Source organism: Anas acuta, chromosome 1, assembly GCF_963932015.1.
Source record: "Anas acuta chromosome 1, bAnaAcu1.1, whole genome shotgun sequence".
Lineage (NCBI taxonomy): Eukaryota > Metazoa > Chordata > Aves > Anseriformes > Anatidae > Anas > Anas acuta.
In genome coordinates, this window is record NC_088979.1 from 63,268,861 (window position 1) to 63,288,067 (window position 19,207).

The 19,207-nt window shown below is 40.8% G+C and overlaps 1 protein-coding gene across 3 annotated transcripts in view; it reads right to left on the minus strand.

Moving 5' to 3' along the window:
• The window catches only part of RGPD4 (RANBP2 like and GRIP domain containing 4), a 30,927-nt gene extending 11,720 nt beyond the window's left edge, over window positions 1-19,207 (minus strand). Inside the window, exons 1-21 of one of the 3 annotated variants that reach the window (XM_068679327.1) lie at window positions 18,933-19,207; window positions 16,929-16,996; window positions 16,313-16,424; window positions 15,182-15,334; window positions 14,067-14,297; window positions 13,551-13,696; window positions 12,033-12,225; window positions 11,405-11,495; window positions 10,318-10,527; window positions 8,891-9,069; window positions 8,616-8,791; window positions 8,211-8,334; window positions 7,691-7,852; window positions 7,165-7,302; window positions 6,935-7,081; window positions 6,281-6,463; window positions 6,111-6,194; window positions 5,486-5,624; window positions 5,224-5,321; window positions 831-4,680; window positions 290-361 (exon numbers count right to left, since the gene is read on the minus strand). In XM_068679327.1, coding sequence (XP_068535428.1) covers window positions 290-361; window positions 831-4,680; window positions 5,224-5,321; window positions 5,486-5,624; window positions 6,111-6,194; window positions 6,281-6,463; window positions 6,935-7,081; window positions 7,165-7,302; window positions 7,691-7,852; window positions 8,211-8,334; window positions 8,616-8,791; window positions 8,891-9,069; window positions 10,318-10,527; window positions 11,405-11,495; window positions 12,033-12,225; window positions 13,551-13,696; window positions 14,067-14,297; window positions 15,182-15,334; window positions 16,313-16,424; window positions 16,929-16,996; window positions 18,933-19,007 — 6,631 coding nt within the window. In that variant the 5' untranslated portion in view covers window positions 19,008-19,207. Of the gene's footprint in view, window positions 1-283; window positions 362-830; window positions 4,681-5,223; window positions 5,322-5,485; window positions 5,625-6,110; window positions 6,195-6,280; window positions 6,464-6,934; window positions 7,082-7,164; window positions 7,303-7,690; window positions 7,853-8,210; window positions 8,335-8,615; window positions 8,792-8,890; window positions 9,070-10,317; window positions 10,528-11,404; window positions 11,496-12,032; window positions 12,226-13,550; window positions 13,697-14,066; window positions 14,298-15,181; window positions 15,335-16,312; window positions 16,425-16,928; window positions 16,997-18,932 lie in introns of all 3 variants that reach the window. The other 2 variants (XM_068679324.1, XM_068679330.1) reach the window with 2 other exon arrangements.

The window sequence follows — 19,207 nt, forward strand, 5'->3', positions numbered from 1 at the left end:
TCAGTAAAACTGTGAAGAAGTGCAAGGCAGGTTTCTGAACACCCTGGAAAAGTAAGACAAACAAACATGCCAAAAGCATGAAAAGGACCATCCATCGTGCTCACACATCAAAGGCATTCTCTTACCTGACAAATAAAGTAGTCAGACACAGAATTTTAAGTACTCTCTTCCAGCATGCATGCTAATTGTAAGGATTACTAAGCCAACTGCTGTGCTACAGTTGGGTTACTGTCCATGCCTGCTAAAGTGTTTTTATCACACATTTAGTGCAGCATGTAAATACCTTTACCGTCAGGTTGCAAGGAAGGTGTGCTTGTCCAAAAGGCCATTGGATTAGATTTAAAAAGGCTAAAATTAAATCCTAAAAAATAGATAGTTTGGATATAAGTGTTTAACTGTACTTATAAAGGGGGAGAGGGGAACACTTATCTAAGCTTTGGAAGCATTCTGTACTAGCTACGTGTCACAGTAGGAAAATTCATGTTTAATGCTATACTAGCTTACCCTACTCACCTGAATAAACCACAGCTAACATCTCTGCCACCACACTTTATTATACTTCAGTTAAGAAACAGTTTGTCTTCATAAGTCTGAGACTAGAATGCAAATTATATACTATCATCTGGTTAAACAGTCTTGGAATGGTAGGAAGCTAACCCATCACAACCCCTCCCTCACTGCCCCCTCCTCAAAAGAAGGGGAGAGAAAGTACGCTGGAAAGAAAGAGAGGTGTATTATAGGGACAAAAAAGTTGTGTGAGTAGCATTAAGAGATGACTGCTTAATAAGTTGCATAGCTGAAAAAAAATTATTAGTTCAAAGGACACTCACCTTTTTCCAGAATTCTAAATGAGAAGTTGGCAGGCCCATCATGTGCTGAAGTAGCCAAGTTGTCTACCTTGCCGTCTCGAGGCTTCTGCAGTGCACTGGAGCTTCTTGGTCCAGCAGCTTCCTTCTGCGACGCTGGAATACTGCCTTCGCCTTTTCTTGGAGGAGTAAAGCTGAACCCAAAGAGAGAACCAGTTGCCGAAGTATTTCCAAATGTGAATGTCTTTGACTTTTCATTACTGAAAATGCTTTTGACAGATTCAGATCCAAATACGAACTTCGGAGGAGAAACCACTGCTTTTGTTGGTGTTTCAGATGTGCTCGACACCTCTGAGGCCTCTACAGTTGTATCGGAAGTATCATCGCCATGGCTGAGGTCGGTTCTTTCTCTAGTAGTTTCTTCCAGTACAGCTACAGCATTTTTACCACACGGAGATTCTTTTGGTGTATTGGCACGAGAGGAAATGGGTATTATCAGTGTTCCTTTCTCCTGGGCATTCTTTGCCTCATCAAAAATCTGCTTAAAAGAGTCCGCCACATCTTGCTGTTTGAATCGCACAGCTAGAAGCTCAACTTTCCGTTCTCCATCTGCAAAGTCACACGCGGTCCATACCCACACTCTATCAGTTCCTTTCATTTGTTGCATATTCATATCTGGTGTTATTCTGTGATTGGCGCAGAGTTTTAGTACCTGGTCCCTTCTCATTACTATGCGCACTTGTTTGTCGTCATAGTTCTGCAGTATCTTGATCTCCCCAATACCTCTCTCTTTCCACTGATTAGTGTCTTTGTCATATCTGTAGAGTTTAGCTCTGTGACTGAAGACAACTTGCTCGTTTTCCTCACCACTGGTCACCTCCACGAGGTCAGGCAGAGGTACCACAGGTTCAAAGTACTGCCCATCTCTCTCCTCGTCTTGAGTAACATCAGAATCTTCATCTGTGCCTACAGACGTTCTACTCTGGTTCTGCTTGGAAGGAGATTTGGATGGGCTCAAGGCAGATTTAAAGCTGAAATTAAAGCCTGTAGTAGACTCTCCAAATCTAAATAGATTTTTCCGTACAGGGCTACTTGCAAGAGGTGATGCATACACGGAGCTGCTTACGCTGTCATCCAATGCTTCCTCACGCAAATCACAGTTATCCCATTCCAGAGCAGGCCCGGTACTTTCAGCTTGGGGCTTTACAACCAAATCAGAAGTACTGCTGACAGAAGCAGAGTTGACATTTTCCTCCTCTGTCAGTTTAGCTTTGTCATCTGTCAGAAATGTTTTGAGATCCTTTAAGCCACTCTTCATTTCTTCTGCTTTCTGTATAAGTTGGGCTGTCCTACCTGTATCGACAAGTTTGTGGGGTGTCTGTAGTGGTATATCTAGTAGTAGCCTCTGACATTCTTCAAACTTCTGTTTGAATTCCTCAGCCTGCTCTGGTGTTTTGAATTTTGCTGCCAGCTGTTCCAGCTTCGCATCACCATCAGAGAAGTCACTGGCCATCCACATCCATGCTTTGTCAGAGCCAGAGAGCTGTTTCAAGTTCATTGTTGTTGTTATCCAGTGATTTGCACACACCTTCAGTACTTGCTCACGTCGCATTAATATTCTTACTTTGCCATTAACCTCGTTTTTCAGAATCTTCAGGTTGCCCACCCCACGTTCTTTCCACTGGCTTGTTTCTGCATCAAACCTGAACAGCTTCACTCTTTGTGAGTATAGCACTTTCTCATCTTCCTCTCCTGTGAACGGTTCTACTTTTTCAGGCATCTGAACTATAGGATCAAAATGGATATCATCGCTATCCTCAGTTTTATACACATCATCATCTTTCTCACCAACATCAGCAGAGGTGCTTGCTTTGTGATCCATTTTAGAAAGCTGCGAAGAAAACAGCTTTTCACCTGCACCTGAGAAGCCTTTGAAGTTAGGGTCCTTTTTGCCAAATTGAAAGCCTTCCCCAGCAGTACTTTTTGCAAGCTCGGCAAAAGTGCTGCTATTTTGGCCAAAAACAAACTCAACTTTCTCCTTGCTTGCAGTTTCTTGAGATTGAAGGGAAATTCCACTATCTGAAGGCAGTTCCTTTTTGTTTTTTTCATCAACATTTGCTAAGAAGCCAGCTGTACACTCTTTGGATGGATCATCTTTCTTAGTGGCATTTTTGCTAGGTTCCTGTATGCCAAATTTAAATCCACTCGATGGCACTGACATTGAAAAGTTAAATCCTTCCTTTGCAGACTTTGCTTCAGAATCAGCAGGAACCTGAAATGTAAATGCTGGTGTCTTGCCTTCCTCAGCATGACCAAACTTAAAGCCCTTTCCTAAGAAATCACACTTAAAACCTGTTCCTAGTTGTCCTTTGGCAGGTTCAGATAGTTTACTTTTCAAATCAGAAGTCGATGCTGCTGAAGCATCACCAACAGACTTAGCAGATGGATTTGGTGTTTGACAAGCTACACAGGCTGGTGAAGAACCTTCATTCCTTACAAGACAAGTATTACAATCCCACTGGCCTTCCTTTTTAGCAAAAAGCTCAGCAAACGTATTCTTCTGTGGCTTAGTTGCATCAGCAACAGAACTGAGGCTGGGAGCAGGAAGTGCCTGAACGTTTGGTTGACTTTGTGATACAGAGTTCAGTGTCACAGATGTATCAACATTTGATCCTAAGGTTTTTAAGATGTTCTGTGCCTCCTCAAACTTACTTTTGAAAAGCATTGCTTCCTCTGGTGTTTTAAACCGAATTGCAAGCTGCTCTGGTTTTGGCAACTCGTCTGCATAATCTATAGCGTGCCATACAAGTGACCGATCTGACCCAGCATTTGGTGTTAATTTCATATCAGGATTTATGTAGTGATTCGCACAGATTTTGAGTACTTGGTCCCGTCTCATTACGAGACGGAATTTGCCGGAAACTTTATGCTGCAGTATTTTCACGTTGCCAACACCCCTTTCTTTCCATTCCTTACATTCTGCATCAAAACGAAACAGTTTGGCTCTGTTGCAGAATAGCTCTTCTTCATCTTCCTCACCTGTCTTTACTTCAACCTTGTCAGGGAGGGGCACCACAGGATCAAAATGAGGACCATCATCATTCTCGTCTCCGAGGGTGCTTCCTCCCTCCGTTTCATGACTTCTATTGGCCAAATCAGAAGTTGAAGTCATAAATAAAGACTTGTTTGGTTCTTGGAAATTAAACATTTCACTCTTCTCAAAAGCTAAGTTTTTATGTGCATTCTGTGCCACGCCTTCTGTAAAAGGGATGCCTGAAATACGTTTATTGCCAAAATTGAATGAGTTTCTTTGACCAGCTGTGGGGTTAACTGCTTTTTGCTCGGCATATCTATCATCTTGTGAAGGTTTATCAGATGTCAGAAGACCTAAAAGGCTTTCACTGCTGTTAAATCCTGCATTAGCAGGCTGTACTGCAGCTTGTGGAGAAGAAAAGGTAAAGTCTCCATCATTCGACTTGAAGTTAGTGTTGAATTTAAAACTTGTCTGTGCTGGTGTTGGCAGACGTGGTTTTGATCCTTCTGCTGTTCCTGGCTGTCCAAATTTAGATTTTGGAAATTCAATGGGTTTTGATTCTTCAGGTTTTAAAGGTGTTGGTGCAACCGAAGGCTTTGTGAAATAGCCAGGTCCGGGGAGCTGTGGATTTGTGCTTGCCTGTGGAACACTGTAATTGTAGTAATCACTAGTTCCATGAGGAGAAATGATCCCAGGAGCGTCAAAACGTAAAGATGTGCCATATAGGTCTTGGGGAAACACACATGCGGAGGTGTTTTGCAGAGGTGGTGTATGAATTGGTTGTTGATAAGCATATAGATGTTGCTGAGGTGCAAGTCTGTTCATGCCATAGACAGGTGCCTAAAGAAACAGCAGGTGACAATTACCTTTTTTTTGTTATGATGACAGAGAACAAGGTATTACTATGCTAGAGCCCACATCGACACGCACTCTTAAGAACAGTGCACATTTTAAAATTAGTTTAGATTTAAACTTATGAGCTTACCTTAAATTGATTATTTTAGATCTTGAATGGCATCTGAAAATAAGCACTAAAGAGGAGCAAAAGATGAACGGGCTCTTTGGTGTTTTTGAGGCTTTTTTTTTTTTGATAAGCAAAATGCTCCTTTCCTATACTACTTTTGGGAAAAAACTTAAGTGCCATCACACGTACCCAGCAGGGGACACGCATTAGCACATTTACAGACCTGTTTTGCCAGCCACTCTGCCTGATCCCCACATTAAAGAAAAAGCAGAAACATCAATCATCAGCTACCCCCATTTTAACAAATGCTATCCGTGGAATGTAGTTACATTCGACTACAAGCAGTCATCCAAAACAATCAAAATCACTCTTTTCTGTAGACCAGTAGGAACAGCTTGAATGGATACATTCATCCTTACCTTTGTTGGTGTTACATTGGTTGCAGCAGTTCTGAGAAGATACTGAGAGTTATAGGCAGGTGACTGGCTATAGTAAACAGATGGGCCAGTAGTAGCAACTGAAAATGAACACCAGAAGAGGTTATATCCAAATGTAGTTGTTTTGAATGGATTTTCCCCAGAGATCAGTTTTAGTTGTGAACCTTAAAACATTTCTGCTATATTTTATCAAGTCTACCTCAGTTTAGCTAAGTGTTTAATTAAAAAATCAGCAACAACTTACCTGTTAACGGAGCTTCATGAAGATTTTGTGCTCTCTGATAGCTCTCTGACATGGAGTCTGCTCCATAGCTTTCACCAGGCCACCGATGAGATGATACATTCGAGTTGGAATTATTGTGTTTCATTTTTTGCATCTCATTCTATTAAGACAGTGTTTCAATTAGGAGAATGTAACTGCATATACAGGTATTTGTAGAAGAAAGCATAAGGAGCAATACCTACACTAATTACAATCGTGTTCAAGCTCTGAAAAAAAAATCAAGAGGTGGCTGCTGGAATAACCCAAGATCTGTTTATGCTATACAATATGCTGGGAGTGTTTTCTAAAGCCAGAAACAAAAATCCCAGAACCAACTGGATGATACCCAAGCTGATGAGAGAAGAACTTTCTGCACACACAGTCCTTGGAAGGTTTGCCTCCATACCCCTGACTGAGTCCCAAATCGGGGTTTTTAGGCAACAAGTGCACTCATTTTGCACTCATTTTAGGTAGATGTTTACAGAAGATATTGTCACCGAGTTGGTGGCCTAGCAAGCAAGCATTAGTTCATGTTAGGATCACTGAGTCCTTACTATAACAAAAAGATGAGCTGATCTGCATTGAACGTGGCGACAAAGTTGTTTACCTTTAAAGCTTCCACTTGCTGACAGATCATTTGGAGTATAGATCTGTGATCTTCTGCCCACTGAGGGGGAGTTTTAGGAGAAAACTGGGGAGTGGAAGAAAAGTTCATTTAACCTTTTGAATTTTTATTCAAATCTAACACTTCCCTAAAATAATATCTGGCTAATGTACCTTGTAGCTCTTAGTCGGTGAGACAGAGAACTTATCAGACAATGGAGTGGAATGTTTCACTTCTGATACTACAGCTGATGACAGATCATTTCCAAAGGCAAGATTTCCCTCTTCATCATTCTCTCCGAGTTCCTGACTCACTGCATCCAACATTTCCCTCACGGTTTCAACAGATACCGGCAGCTAGAAAGTTATTTGAAACGCAAGTCATGATTGCATTCTTCCTCAGAGGCGGAGACTACGTTTTGATCTCTAGTTGAACAATTCACAAGGTTTTCATTACAGAAACACTGTTTTCTCAGCAAAGCTCTCAATCTATTAAAGTTAATATAGCAGAACAATTCACACAAGCTTTGATTTTATTTGGAAACTACTAATCTCTGTAAGAAAATAACAGGCAAAAGCTATTTGTTGGCAAAGAAGCTGTCAACCACAGAGTACTGCATGATCTGGTATCTTACAGAAGTTTGCCAGAATCTGCTAGCCCACTAGTGTTATGCGGGTCATTTGTCACATGTGAAAAAATGAGTTTAACTTGCCTTTAAGTAAAATCTGGTCTAAAAAATCTGACCTGAAGGCAAACGGTTTCATTATAAAATAGTAAGATAAACCAATGCACCTCTCAGAACAAGCTTTTAGGCAAGAAGTACTTACTTTCTCAGCTACTGACATATCTGAGGAGCTTTCATCTAAGATCTTCATTAGATAATGCTTGCTTTTAAGAAGATAGGCTTTGTGTTCTTCTTGTTCTTCTGGCAACATGGCATCATTCTCAATCTCCTCTGCCTTTCTTTGAAAGATCTAACAGTATGCATGTTAATGAGAATCAGCCAGATTGCAAGTGAAGAAAAAGCATTTGCAGGTAATGAAGTTTATGAACTTACTATAGCAAGATTCCAGTATGAAACTGGATTCTTAATAGCTTCAAATGCTAACAAAGCATCATCAGTTCTGCCATCAACTGCGTCCAACGTTGCAAATGCTATACGTGCCTCTTCTTCATAGACTGTAACCTGCGAGACCTACAAAGCAGAACATGAGTCATACCTAACTCAATACTTGGAACAGAAAGTGCATGTGAACGTCCACTAAATAATCGGGCAGCTGGAGGTTAACGATATTACTAATTTTTTATTCCTGTAATACAAGGAAAACACTTTTAAAAGGAAGTTGGTACTAAGGGAGTTCAGAGGCTTCCAATCAAATAGTTTTAAAACTAGAAATAAAGTTATAAGGAAAGATTCCCCTGCCTTTATCAGACACGCACTTACTACCAAATAGCACTGTTAATAACACCAGAGAGCTATAGAAGGCAAGAAAACCCCAACCAACGTACATATACACACGTATACATTAAGATTTTTGTGATATGACCCCTCTTACTTCAATCTTAGATTAATCAATCTGTACCTGAATGTCAATGCTACGGAAATGTTTGAAGAGAGGTTCAGTAGGTTCAGGAATACTTCTCTTCTTTTTGACTGTTTCCAGCATAAGCAAGACTCTCTTCCAGTAGTAAACACTTCGTCCAATGTACTCCTTCTGGTCATAAAAGGAGTTAAGGCTAACGCCCTGTTGAAGAACAGGGAATAAAGGCAGGTCACCTCAACAAATTCAAACCCAATGCTATTCATACATATTGTTCTCTGAACCAGTAAGATACTAGTTATCTTCTCTAATACTTGTGATAAACTTCAGGGGACCTCTCCACAGAACTATGTAAAGCCACATACTGGTAGAAAATAGCACTACAGTTAAAAGTAGCACTAAAGGAGTAGTGAGGGAGAGAGAACTCACTAGGGTGACTAGAGCAACTAACTTAACTGATAAAATTAACCACAGTTCTCTCATCTGATTTTATTTACTGTTTAGTTCACAGAAGAGAAAAAACACATCAAATTATACATATTTTAAAATAATCTTAGCTTACGGTTTTTTGCAGCGTTTTTGCCCAATGTATAATTAAGGCAGGTTGAAGGCCATGTTTCTCCAGTGCTCGCAGAGTACTTATTCCATGCTGTACTACAAGCCTCAGTTTTACTGCTGTTCCTGGTCTGCATATCAGAAGAAATATTCCACAATTAGTGTTCCTTATTTTTTCTGTTTTAGTCCTACCCTACATCTAGCTTAGAAATGCATTATTAGAAATTAAAACCCCATTTTTAGGAAGTTCTTAAGTGTCTCAAGTCCCTCCAGCAGTAAGACTTCAACATCCAAAATACATCAAGAAAAATGAATTAATTTTACACATAATCTATGGGGATCAATTCATGATACCCTTGCAGAAGCTACTAAAACCCCGGTTTTGGGTATTTCCAACCTTAAAAAGCCTTACATTGTTTTTCTCTGCGTAAGAGTACGAACAGCATCCCACCAGGCTCTTTGCTTTTCAGTATAGAGCTGTTTGCACACTGGCAACGGTAAGAACTGAGGCTGATGTGCACTGTAGAGAGCGTTAAACTTCTCTTGCAATTGTAAGTTGCTAGTGAATACCACTCCAAGCAGAAATACCTATTTTTGTAAAATTAAAAGATAAATAAATAAAAGGTATTAGATAACAAGAACTCTTAAACTGCATAGTACATCTAAGAACTGGGAAAATTTACTTACTTCGAGATCTAACAGGCAAATGGATTCAGGAGCATCTGTCTCTAGTCTTGATGTTTCTTGGGGCAAGTGAAAAATTTGTTTTAGCCATCTGCGCACTGGGGGGAATGCTGACATCAAGATCCACTGCAAACAAAGCCACACGAGGTGCTGGAGACTACCATTGTGCATTCGAACGGCACCTATGCAAAAACAAAGTTGTAGGAAGTTAATACCTGCATCCTAGTTGGGAAGACTTGTATCTGATCGAAGCCAGATTTCGTTAAATGAAAAGTAGAGTTTTAGTATATATATCACACTGAAGGAGCTTCCTAGCAGTCTCTTCCCATCTTTTTGCCTCCATCTAAGCTGGAAATAAGCATTTTAAAAATAAGACATAGCATGAAGTGATTTCAGCATCTATTTATATTATATAAATATCTTCTGAAGAAGCAGCATCCACTTCATGGAGTGCACAAGCTAAGTGTATTATGGAGATAACATTTCCACTGAAATGCATAAGGATTTTAAATTTTAGCCTCTTCATTTCGAGGCAGCAGATTAAACTAATGTATTAAACAGGAGTACTGCAGTTTTTCTAGTTCTGTAATGCTCGTGAAATCTCTATCTTCAGCAATGTTAAAATAACTTGAACACAGTTTCTAACTTAAAGCCAGACTTTTTTTTGGCCATTATGTTTTTGCACTTATTTCCTTATCAGGGAAGATCTGCAGAGGCTGCATGCAATACACACAGACTTTCGTTGTTTTAAAATACATAACAAAAAATACCATAAATAAACTGCTTATGAGAGGTTGTGGTAGTATAAGCTTTTAGTTATTTAAGATAAAGGACTGTAAGCCTTATTGTCTAAAATTACCTAAGACAGTTAGGTAGTATGCACAACAGATTTAACAGCCTAAAAGTTTATAAAAATTATCAGCCAGGTAAAAAACTACTAGTACTCTAACCTTATTACACCAAAATTCAAAGCCAGACTTCATCATCAAGTCAAGTTCCAAAAAGGAGAAGTTTTTACTAGTTTGCAACTCCTCCTAAAGTTACTTTTTTTGTGTGCTCATAAGCCTGTATTCATAGGTCACATAGGAAGACAGACCTGCCTTCCCATTGACGCTTACCGATGTCCAAACACAAAGAGCTAAACAGGCAGCAGCAAATGAAAATGGATCAGAACAGACTAGAGAACACAGAAAGGATAGAAGTAGGGAAGTATGTGACAGATTCTTAAGAACCAAGCATAACAATACTGCTTCTCAGCAACATGTTACAGCATAAATTGAAACTCCTTACATATCACTCTTTTGGAGTGATTAGGGCCATACTAGCTGTTCAGTGTTGCTATCTGTCTCTTACTGCAATACGAAGTATTTCTAGAAGAACCTCTGGTACAGTCATGTTTATGCTGAGTTTCAGAGAGTAACACCTCTTACCAACATCATATCTATGAAGTTCTGCTTGTGCTGGTGCTTGCGTACTGACATTTCCGATATCCTCTGTACCAAGGAAAGACCTCTCTCTGGAAACTCCACTCTTGAAGAGATGATCAAACAGTGCAGATGAACCACTTTTGTTTGCCAATGATTCCACTACCTCTGTCAGGAAGTCTTCCTTGCCGTGGCTCAATTTCAGCAGCATATGACCTAGAAAACAAAAACATCACATAGATAAAGAGTGAACTTCACTAAGGAAAGTAATATTTGATACAGTGGGCTGTTCTTGCTACTGGAGGCTGAGAATCAAGATTTCCCCTTATGAAACTCACAAACTGCTAAGTAATATCCTCTCTGTAATTAGGTCAGTGTTTCAGCACATAGGCTCTCTAAGCCTTTAGTGACACCAGTCCCAAGGCATTGGTTTTCCTGGAGAACTGGATTTACAGAGTGTTTTTTTCTTTTTTAATTATTGTTCTAGGGGCATTGCAACTGTATTCAAAATAAGTAGCTATAATACAAGTCGGAGTTGATCTTATCAAAATCCATTCTGGAACAATTCAACCTGATGTCTACTGTTCTGTTTTTTTTTTTTTTGTTTGTTTGTTTTCTTGTTTGTTTTCATCTAGGGGCTATAGAGCATGTAGATTGAAAGCCTGCCTAAGCTTAGCAACAGAAACAGCAACCCTGATGAACAAATAAGGGGGTCAAAAGGACAGAGAAACAGTAGTATTTTCTTTTATGCTTGGGCTAACAATACTTGTAAAACAGAACCAGCAGGCAGAAGCCATTTTCATATTAGGAAGTGTTAAAAAGTTCAATTCTACTTTAGTGTCCTGGAGATAAAAAGAAAAAGCTCACTTGAAAAGAAAGAATGAAGTCTGCCACCATGCTGAAGAGGAGGAAGAAAACATTAGATGTCAGGATCAAACTACTGTTTTGCATTTTATATGTAGTCAGAATCCAGAGAGTATTACTGCGTTTTTCAAGACACAACGTGTATTCTTTAACAAGAGTCACTTGACTCTTAAAGTAGCTATTCATAAGACTAAAATGGAACTAAGGGATTTTAATTATTTTTCATTACCAGACTGGCTTTTCCGATCACAGGCCAACATTTCCAGCGTATCTTGTCCAGTATGCTCCCCTTTTATTAGTTTTGACTTTGGTTTAGGAACCTGGTGAAGAATTGTTATAGCTTCTTTACTATACAAAGCAGATCACTTAAATTAGTCTCAAAAGTTAGGAAACAAGCACAAAAAAAATAAGAAAAATGCACCAATTCTGAAGGTACTATATAACACATCCTTGGAAATATAAGATATGGACAAATGCATCTATTGCAAATAGCACACTTTTTTAGTTCTGCTGTCTAAGCAAGAATATGGGAGTTACTCAGTTCATCCTCTTCCCTCCTTACACCAATAAGCTTACTATTCATTATGTTTTCAGCTGTATTGCAGAAAAGAACGGACTGCAGAAAATACACTCATTAGCCTTTAAGAGCCAATTTAATTTACTTTTGACAAGAAAAGAAGTTGATGATACACTTTTATTCTAGTGATGTCACTTGAAATCTTTTAAAGAATTGTGGAATAATAAGATTTGGTGAGGAGGGAGTCTTACAAACACTAATTAATTTTCAGAATACAAATGTTTAACAGAGCATTCCAAGAACCGCATCAACTAAAGGCATACACTAAAAAACAACTTACCTGGAAACTTATCAAGTAACACAATGCTGCCAGTTCACACGCCTCTCTCCACTGTGCCTCATTCTCCTGAGCCATTTTCAGTAGCAAGGTTCCTGCATACATGTATAACTGTCCTTTCATTTCAATGAAGGTACGAGATAACTCGTCAGTCCCATTCACATAGGTTTTCACTGAGTGAAGTACACGATCAAGACTAAAACATAGAAAAGACTCATTCTGAGCAAAGGCCTGGGAAAAGCTAGAGCATGATTTGGGGCAGTGTTATTTAACTGTGACTCGAGTAACTCGAGTTAACTAGAAGGCAGAGGAACTGTCTCAAACTCCTCAAGCTCTCAACTTTGTTTACTGAAGTAAAATTCACTCCACTTACCAAAAGGACAGACCAAAATACAGTTAGACTGGTTCTTCCACATAAGAGGTACTGCAGCAATCTGAACAGCTGCAGGCCAGTAAACAGTCTCCACTCAGGAGCAGCTTTCCAATGAAGAGTCAACACACTCTTTCAGTAACCTAACAAAACTATAATAGCTGTTAACATTGCCACGATCTAGAAGTGCTTCAGATCTAAGTACCCTGAAGGACTCTAAGGAAATGTTAGAAGAACGACCACATGTTTATGGTCAACGTTAAGGGGGGGAAGAAAAGAAAACGTCTTTGGACATTACTTATTCCCCAACCATTGCCTGTATTGCTTCATATACTCATTCAAGAAGAGCAGACTGAAGAACATTGTTTTTGTTTTTAAAAAAAAAAGGTAACAATCATCACCTAAGCAAGGAACAAAGCTATGACAATAGAAGTTAGTGAGAAAGGGAATCACAGAACTGCAGGGGTTGGAAGGGACCTCAAGAGATCATTGGGTCCAACCCCCCTGCCAAAGCAGGTTTCCCTAGAGCAAATTGCACTGGTGGACATCCAGATGGGTCTTGAATATCTCCAGAGAAGGTAACAGAAAGAAGAGAACGTAGATCTAAGGGAACATAGCTCTTCATCAACAAATTGGCTACAAACGTTGTTTTGCACTGCTTCACCTGTGATGCAGACAATATGCCTTGAAACCAGCTAGCCCTGAAACACTATCCAGTTTTCTCTGAAGGTGAATGTTCTTACTGCAGGCAGCTTCCTCCCTTCCCGTTATATTATATACCTAAAATTTTTAATTATTCCAGCACGTATTGTGTTAACTTGACCAGGACAAAGCTGATACACAAGCATCTGGGAAATTTTAAGGAGGTAGATGCTGAGGTACAGAACATTCTCTTACTGAAGGGCAAGAAAGTAATTGACCCACGATAATATTCAGTCTTCCCCATGGTTATGGGCTGACTACTCAAACAAGACTTATGGCTTGGGGCTCAAGCCTATTAGGAACCTTTCTTTCTTCTAAAACAGAGTCTCCTCTCCCATCCACAAACTGGTTACACAATGAAATTGAAGCTTGTTTTGCGACCTAGAAAAATACATGCCATTCAGAGGTTTTTTTGTTTTGCTTTAAATACAGAGAAGTTAAAACAATACCTTTCGAATGCACTTCTGCATTCTTGCATGTCTCTAGAAGATAGCGTCACTTGAAGAAAGCTGCAACAGGCCAGCAGATGATCTTTCTTGATAGTTTTCCAATTACTTTTATCAGACTCCAAGTCTTGTACAGATTCCAGGTATTCCTAAAGAAGGGTCAGAGGATAAGGAACAGTCATCCTTCCATAAAGGCAAAGACAGTACTTCTACAAAACAAATCATTATCATTTCCTGCGTAATCTATTTCCACTACTGAGATATTCTTCAACAGCAAAATTCCAGGGAACTATTTGCCTGAACAGTTTGGTCCCTGAAATTAGACACCAACATTTCCGTAACATTTAACTCTAGGAAGAAAACTCCAAAGAAGTACTTTGTAATTGGAGTGGTTCCACTCATTTGCATTTGAAGGAGTTAAATCACTTGCAAAATAGCTGTCAGTCTAACGAACTAAGAGACACAAACTAGTTTAAAGGATATGGAAGATAATTACAACATCAAAATATGCTTATACACCTCAAATGTCTCTATGACACAGGAGCACCATTCCAAGCTTGACTGCAAAGGTATTTTCTTCTTTGCTTCCTGACAATGGAGAACAGCATCTCTTAGCCTACCATGTGAGCGGTAGAGTGTAACTAGTCTGATGTTAATGTAGATGTCATCTGGTCTTGCATAGAGCTCTGCTTGAATCATGTCAAAAAGTTGATTCCATCCATCTTCACCTTTACAATCCAGCAACTGCTCCTATTGAACATGAAGGCAACACATTAATATTTCATCTTGCATGTGGGCCTTTTCAACAACTACATTAACAGACAACTCTTGCCTCCACCACACAAACTACATTACTTAAACTATTAAAGCTGAAAAACTTCCAGTTATTACAAAGCTTAATGAAATACTCAAACATTTAAAATAGGGAAAAAAAAATCAGAATTTGTCTCTTATGGATGGTATGTTCAGCTTGTGAAACCATTTGGTTCAAAGGCAGCATACCCTGCCACAGAATAGCCTGTCTAAAACAAACATCTTAAGACTAAGTGTCATTGCTGCTGTGTTACACAAAACTAATACCTGTGCAAAAGTCAGACTGTGCGACTGAAGGCTTTTACGCAGCAATCGAGAGTTAGAGCATTCCTTACTTTCTGCTCTATTTAATCCAAATTTAGAAAACAAACAAGCAGCACAGAGGGCAAGGAAGTCTGAGTTCTCAGGCCTGATACCTTCCTGCCAGTCACACAATAAAGAGAGAACTGCCTACCTAGTCTTAACTTCTTGGATGTGACTACTAACATGATTTTCCTGCATTTTTGAAGACTGTCAACCCTGAAACCTTGACAAGTGTACGAAAGCCTGCAGTTGCAGTTTTCTTGAAAGCTAGACCAAAGTGTCAAATGGCAGAGAAATTAACATTTCTTTAAATAGAAGAATAGGAAATCTAGAAAAATAGAATAAATTCTAGAAGAATTACATCTAAAGAATATTAATTCCATTAGATTTAATACTCAAGATTGTAAAATAATTTAGCCAGGAAGTTTTACAGAAGATGACACGGGAAAAGTGCTCCTCCAGTCAGATGCTAGAAGCTTCTGAACGTCACAGAACAGAGGTTGGAAATTGGCATTTACCTTCAACTTGTAAACAGCAGGGCTTCCAGGAAACAACTTAGCAGATTTTTCAACCCAGTATTTTGCTCTTTCATCAGTGACGGCATTATTGCACAGTAACTCCGCTATCTTCAGTACTAGATCTTTCTGCATTGGGTTCAACTCCACAGAACGCTAGTTTTCCCCATGCACGCACACAGGAAAAAAAGGCAGGAAAAAAAAGGTAACTTGATCTTGCAATCCACACAGAATGGGAAAGAAAATTATAACAGTCATTGAAAAGACACAGGTATTCAAATTAGACAGATCTATTAGTAAATACTTTTTGAATGAGTTAAGAAAGACCTCAGTTGCTAAATGCATCACTAGTCTACAGCACCCAGATACACTGCTGCAACTCAAAAGAGCAAAAATTCAGAAAAGAAAGAATTTCAAAGGGAAAAAACACAGAAGCCAGCTACTCTGCCCCCACCACCAGCTATACGCAGGCAGCTGGACTCTTATGTACCTTTAGTCTAACTCCATATAGACATTTTTGAAGAAATATATAATTAAGTCACACACTACGACAAACTGGGATGTATTGGCAGCAAAACTTTTGAGCACATCCTCTCCCTCCCCAAAACCTGAACAAAGGCATTCTGATGGTGAATTTTTCATTGGGCAATCATATAAATAAATGTCAATTATGTTCGCCCTGCCCCATCTCACACCCCCCCAAACAAAACCCCCCAAAAAAGCAATAAATACGAACAACTAGAAAACACCCTAGGTCTAGTCTTCCAGTAGCAAGTAGATTACTGCTGTCACCTGAGCCCTTGCTAAGAATCTGTGACTGCTGTCAAATTCCCTAGTCCAAAGGGCAATGTAAGATTTAGTAGAAGAATTTAGTAGCAGCTAGCACAAAGACCCAGTCTAGGTCACAAAAGAATCATCTTAAAAAAAAAATACTGATGAAGCAAAACACATCAAATAAAGAATCCCCTCTGCAGTACGTCATATACACCTTTGGCAACAGAAAGCATACATATTACACTTTTTCCACAAACATGTTTTCTTCTATGCATTTAAGAAAAGTCCAGAACAGAATGATTTTAAAAGTCCCTTTACAATGGATTAAAGCAGGACATCGGAGGTCGGTGGAGTACTTACCCTGTAACATCCAAAAGCTTTTTCTATGTTATCCTCAGCTTCATAAATTTGTCCAAGAAATCTGTGTGCTTTTGGATCTCTCTCTTGCACACTGAGGTATGTAGATATATACCTATGGAGCAGGAAAAAAAGGATCAATATTCCTCAATAATACGAGTCCCTCTGTCCTCCCCCCGTCCCCCCCCAGTCTCCACGGAACCGGGGCAGGAATTTAACACGTGATACAGGAAATACAGTCATGGTTGGTTCCAGATACCTCGTCTGGACCTTAAAGTACAGAACAACATTATTTTTACATGTACAGACGCTACTTATTTCCCACCAAGTATAGGTATTTATTAAAAAAAAAAAAAAAAAGAGAAAGAAACTGTAACTGTAATTACTTCATAATACAATGGAATAAAAGCCATTTCAAACAGCAAGTTTTTCAATATCACGTAACTAATTATCTAAGTTGCTGTTTTATAAAGATTTAAACAGCACTTGATACCCACATCTACTGCTACTGTAAAGCAGCATGATAGTGATCTTGATTTCTCCAGGCTACTTCATATTCACTCAGCTTTTCTAAAGTACTTTAGAGAACAGAATAGCAGAATACAGCAACGCGTATTACCTTTTGGCAAGTTCATACTCCTTTACTTCAAAATACAGCTTAGCAAACAGGAATCCTTTCAATGATTTCTGAACGGAAAACACACAACAAGCACATTTTAGATGTACAACACTTTCAAAGTAATTGCATAGGAAGACCCTTCTGATACTTTTTGAGAGACTGAATTTGATAACTAGTTATCAGCTCCAGTCCGCTCCTCATACCCAAAGTTTTGTTTTTGAAAGATGTGGGATTTGGAAAACAATGTTTTTCCAGTAACTGGCCAAGGCTACTAACGTGAAATTGAGGTTACTGGTGAAGCAAGCAACAAGCCTTAATACTCGTGACATTTCACAACCACTTCTTACCGAAGAGCGTAGAAGAAGAGAGTCTGCTACATTTAAAGTACAGCCTGTTTTTTTTTCCCCAATGTAACAATGCTGCACAAAGAACCCCTAAAATCTGACAGAGTAAACAAAAAAGATGGTACTTAGTCCTTGTCTAGTACATATCACTCACAACTGTTTCAATATAGGTAAAATGTTTTCTTCCCACCTAAGAAATCCCACCTACTCTTAGTTTATATACAAAATGCATCAATACAGTAATTTATTTCTGATGTCATCAGTCTGAGATAGCTTGAACACACTTGTTCTGGGGATGAAAGATGAAAGGTATTTAAGGAGGAATAAAACAAGGAAACAAAACTGAGAAAAAGCAAAACAGAAAACTGAGCAAGCAAGAGGGCAAGATGGGAGAAGCATGGGCAGGAGGAAATGAGTCAAAGGAATGAGCTAGAGAACTACAAAGTCACAAGCAAAAACTTCAAGGTAGAAGCTATTTTTAAATATGTATTTAAAATCTGAGCTCCCAACATCGGATCAAAAAGCAGGTTTTGTCTGTGAACTCCAAACTACTGGAGGTAGTTAGGCCCAACGACTCAAAACATGAATCAACGGTCTGCATTCGAAATACACTCAAATTGCTACTCCCCACCCCTCCTCCACCCCCAAGTGATCTATGTAAAACTTTAAGTGAATTTAAATGAAAACAGGCCTCCGCGTTTTCGGTCCATCTTTTCAGGTATCACTGACACGCCAGAGTGGACTCACGCTTGACACCTTGTGGACAGGGATGAAAAGCAACCTCAAAAGAAACGTTTGCAGCCTTGGAAGACCCTTCCCTCCGAAATCAACACAACAAGGAAACCAGTAACTATTCCCTCGGTGGACTGTGCTACACAGTCAGCTGTAAGCATCGCTCGAAAGTCAAAACTAAACGCGTCCGGTGGCCTTGAGCACAAGAAGAGGAGAGGAAATATTTTGTGTCGAGGCCACCGGGGAGTATCAACACTGTGGGAACGTATCTGTGCACCTGGCGGCGATGCACTTGACGCTGTCTAGCCCAAACAGTGCCCAAGTCGAACCCACAAAGTCACAGGACAGCTTTGCTGCAGCTGGGAAAGGCACCAACCAAAGGCACAGCCCCTGCACGCAGTCCCTACCGGATCACGCTTAGCTCGGGCACATTCCCGCCGCTTCAAAGCAACTCCGAGCGGCAGGCCGGCATCTTTCAGGATTAGGGCCCGCTGAATCGCATCAGGCGGCTGAGCGTTTCCCAGCTCGAATGGGCACGGGTGGCGTTTGTCACCCCCGGGCCCGCTGGCTGACAGGGAGCGGAGCTGTGCGCCCCCAGCCCCCCTCGCTCGGCGCTGTCGCTTCAGCGAGCGGCCGGCCAGAAACCTCCACGGCGCCGCACGGAAAGGAAACTGAAACTTGAAGGCGGCGCGGCGCTTCGTTTGTGAAGGAAAGTACCTCTCCCTCGCTCCGGCCCCGAGGAAAGCCCTGCTATAAAACCCCTCCTGGCCGTGAGGCGCCGCGGGGCAAGGGCAGGGGCAGGGGCAGCCCCAACCCTCCCCTCACGACGCCGGCCACCCCCCTAGCCCCCCACCCCACCCGGGACCCCACCGGGACCCCCTCCGCCTCCCCCCCCGCCGGCCAAGGGAAGCGGCGAGGCCTCGCTCACCTCTCTCGGAGAAGCCGCCGAGGCCTGCACAGAGGCGACATAGCGCTCCACCTCGGCCTTGCTGCGCCTCAACATGGCGACCGCAGCAGCGCCGAGCCCGGCCGGGCTCCGCTCCGCTCCCGCGCCGCGCCGCCGCAGCGGCACCAACAAACAGCTCCAGGCGGGGCAACGGCCGCGCCTCAGGAACGCCGCGCACGCAGCACGCAGCGCGCTACGCACACTGCGCACACTGCGCACGCCCCCGCTGAATGCGCAGGAGCCGTTGGCACAGCGCG